This window comes from Nestor notabilis, unplaced genomic scaffold (assembly GCF_000696875.1).
Source record: "Nestor notabilis isolate BGI_N333 unplaced genomic scaffold, ASM69687v1 scaffold16807, whole genome shotgun sequence".
NCBI lineage: Eukaryota > Metazoa > Chordata > Aves > Psittaciformes > Psittacidae > Nestor > Nestor notabilis.
The window spans coordinates 11,116-11,480 of record NW_009935575.1 but is presented as its reverse complement, the minus strand read 5'-3'; the positions used below and the strand labels follow the sequence as shown (position 1 = coordinate 11,480).

At 57.5% G+C, this 365-nt stretch overlaps 1 protein-coding gene across 1 annotated transcript in view; it reads right to left on the bottom strand.

The window, feature by feature from the left end:
• MED24 (mediator complex subunit 24) overlaps positions 1 to 365 on the bottom strand; it is a gene marked incomplete at its 3' end in the record, with an annotated part of 17,647 nt that overhangs the window by 6,173 nt on the left and 11,109 nt on the right. The window contains exon 15 of the mRNA XM_010017918.1: positions 57 to 139. Coding sequence (XP_010016220.1) covers positions 57 to 139 — 83 coding nt within the window. The remainder of the gene's footprint in view (positions 1 to 56; positions 140 to 365) is intronic.

The following is a 365-nucleotide window of genomic DNA, read 5'->3' as shown; positions in this document are numbered from 1 at the left end:
CTCCATCCCTGCTGCACTCCCCAGGTCAAAGCCCCATCCCCTCAGAGGACACTTACCTCAGAGCCATAGGTCTGGGCCACATGGCACAGCATGAGGAAAGAGATGTCGAAGAGCAGGGCCCGAACCGAGGCTGGTTTGGCTGAGGGAGAAGAAACAAAGAGCTTGGGGCTGGAGCAGCTCTGCTCTGGAGACAGCCTGAGAGAGCTGGGCTGCTTCAGCTTGGAGAAGAGAAAGCTCCTTAAGGGGAGACTTTAGAGCAGCTCCCAGTGCCTAAAGGGGCTCCAGGAAAACTGGAGAGGGGCTTTGGACAAGGGATGGAGGGACAGGACAAGGGGAATGGCTTTAAACTTCCCACGGGGTGCCAG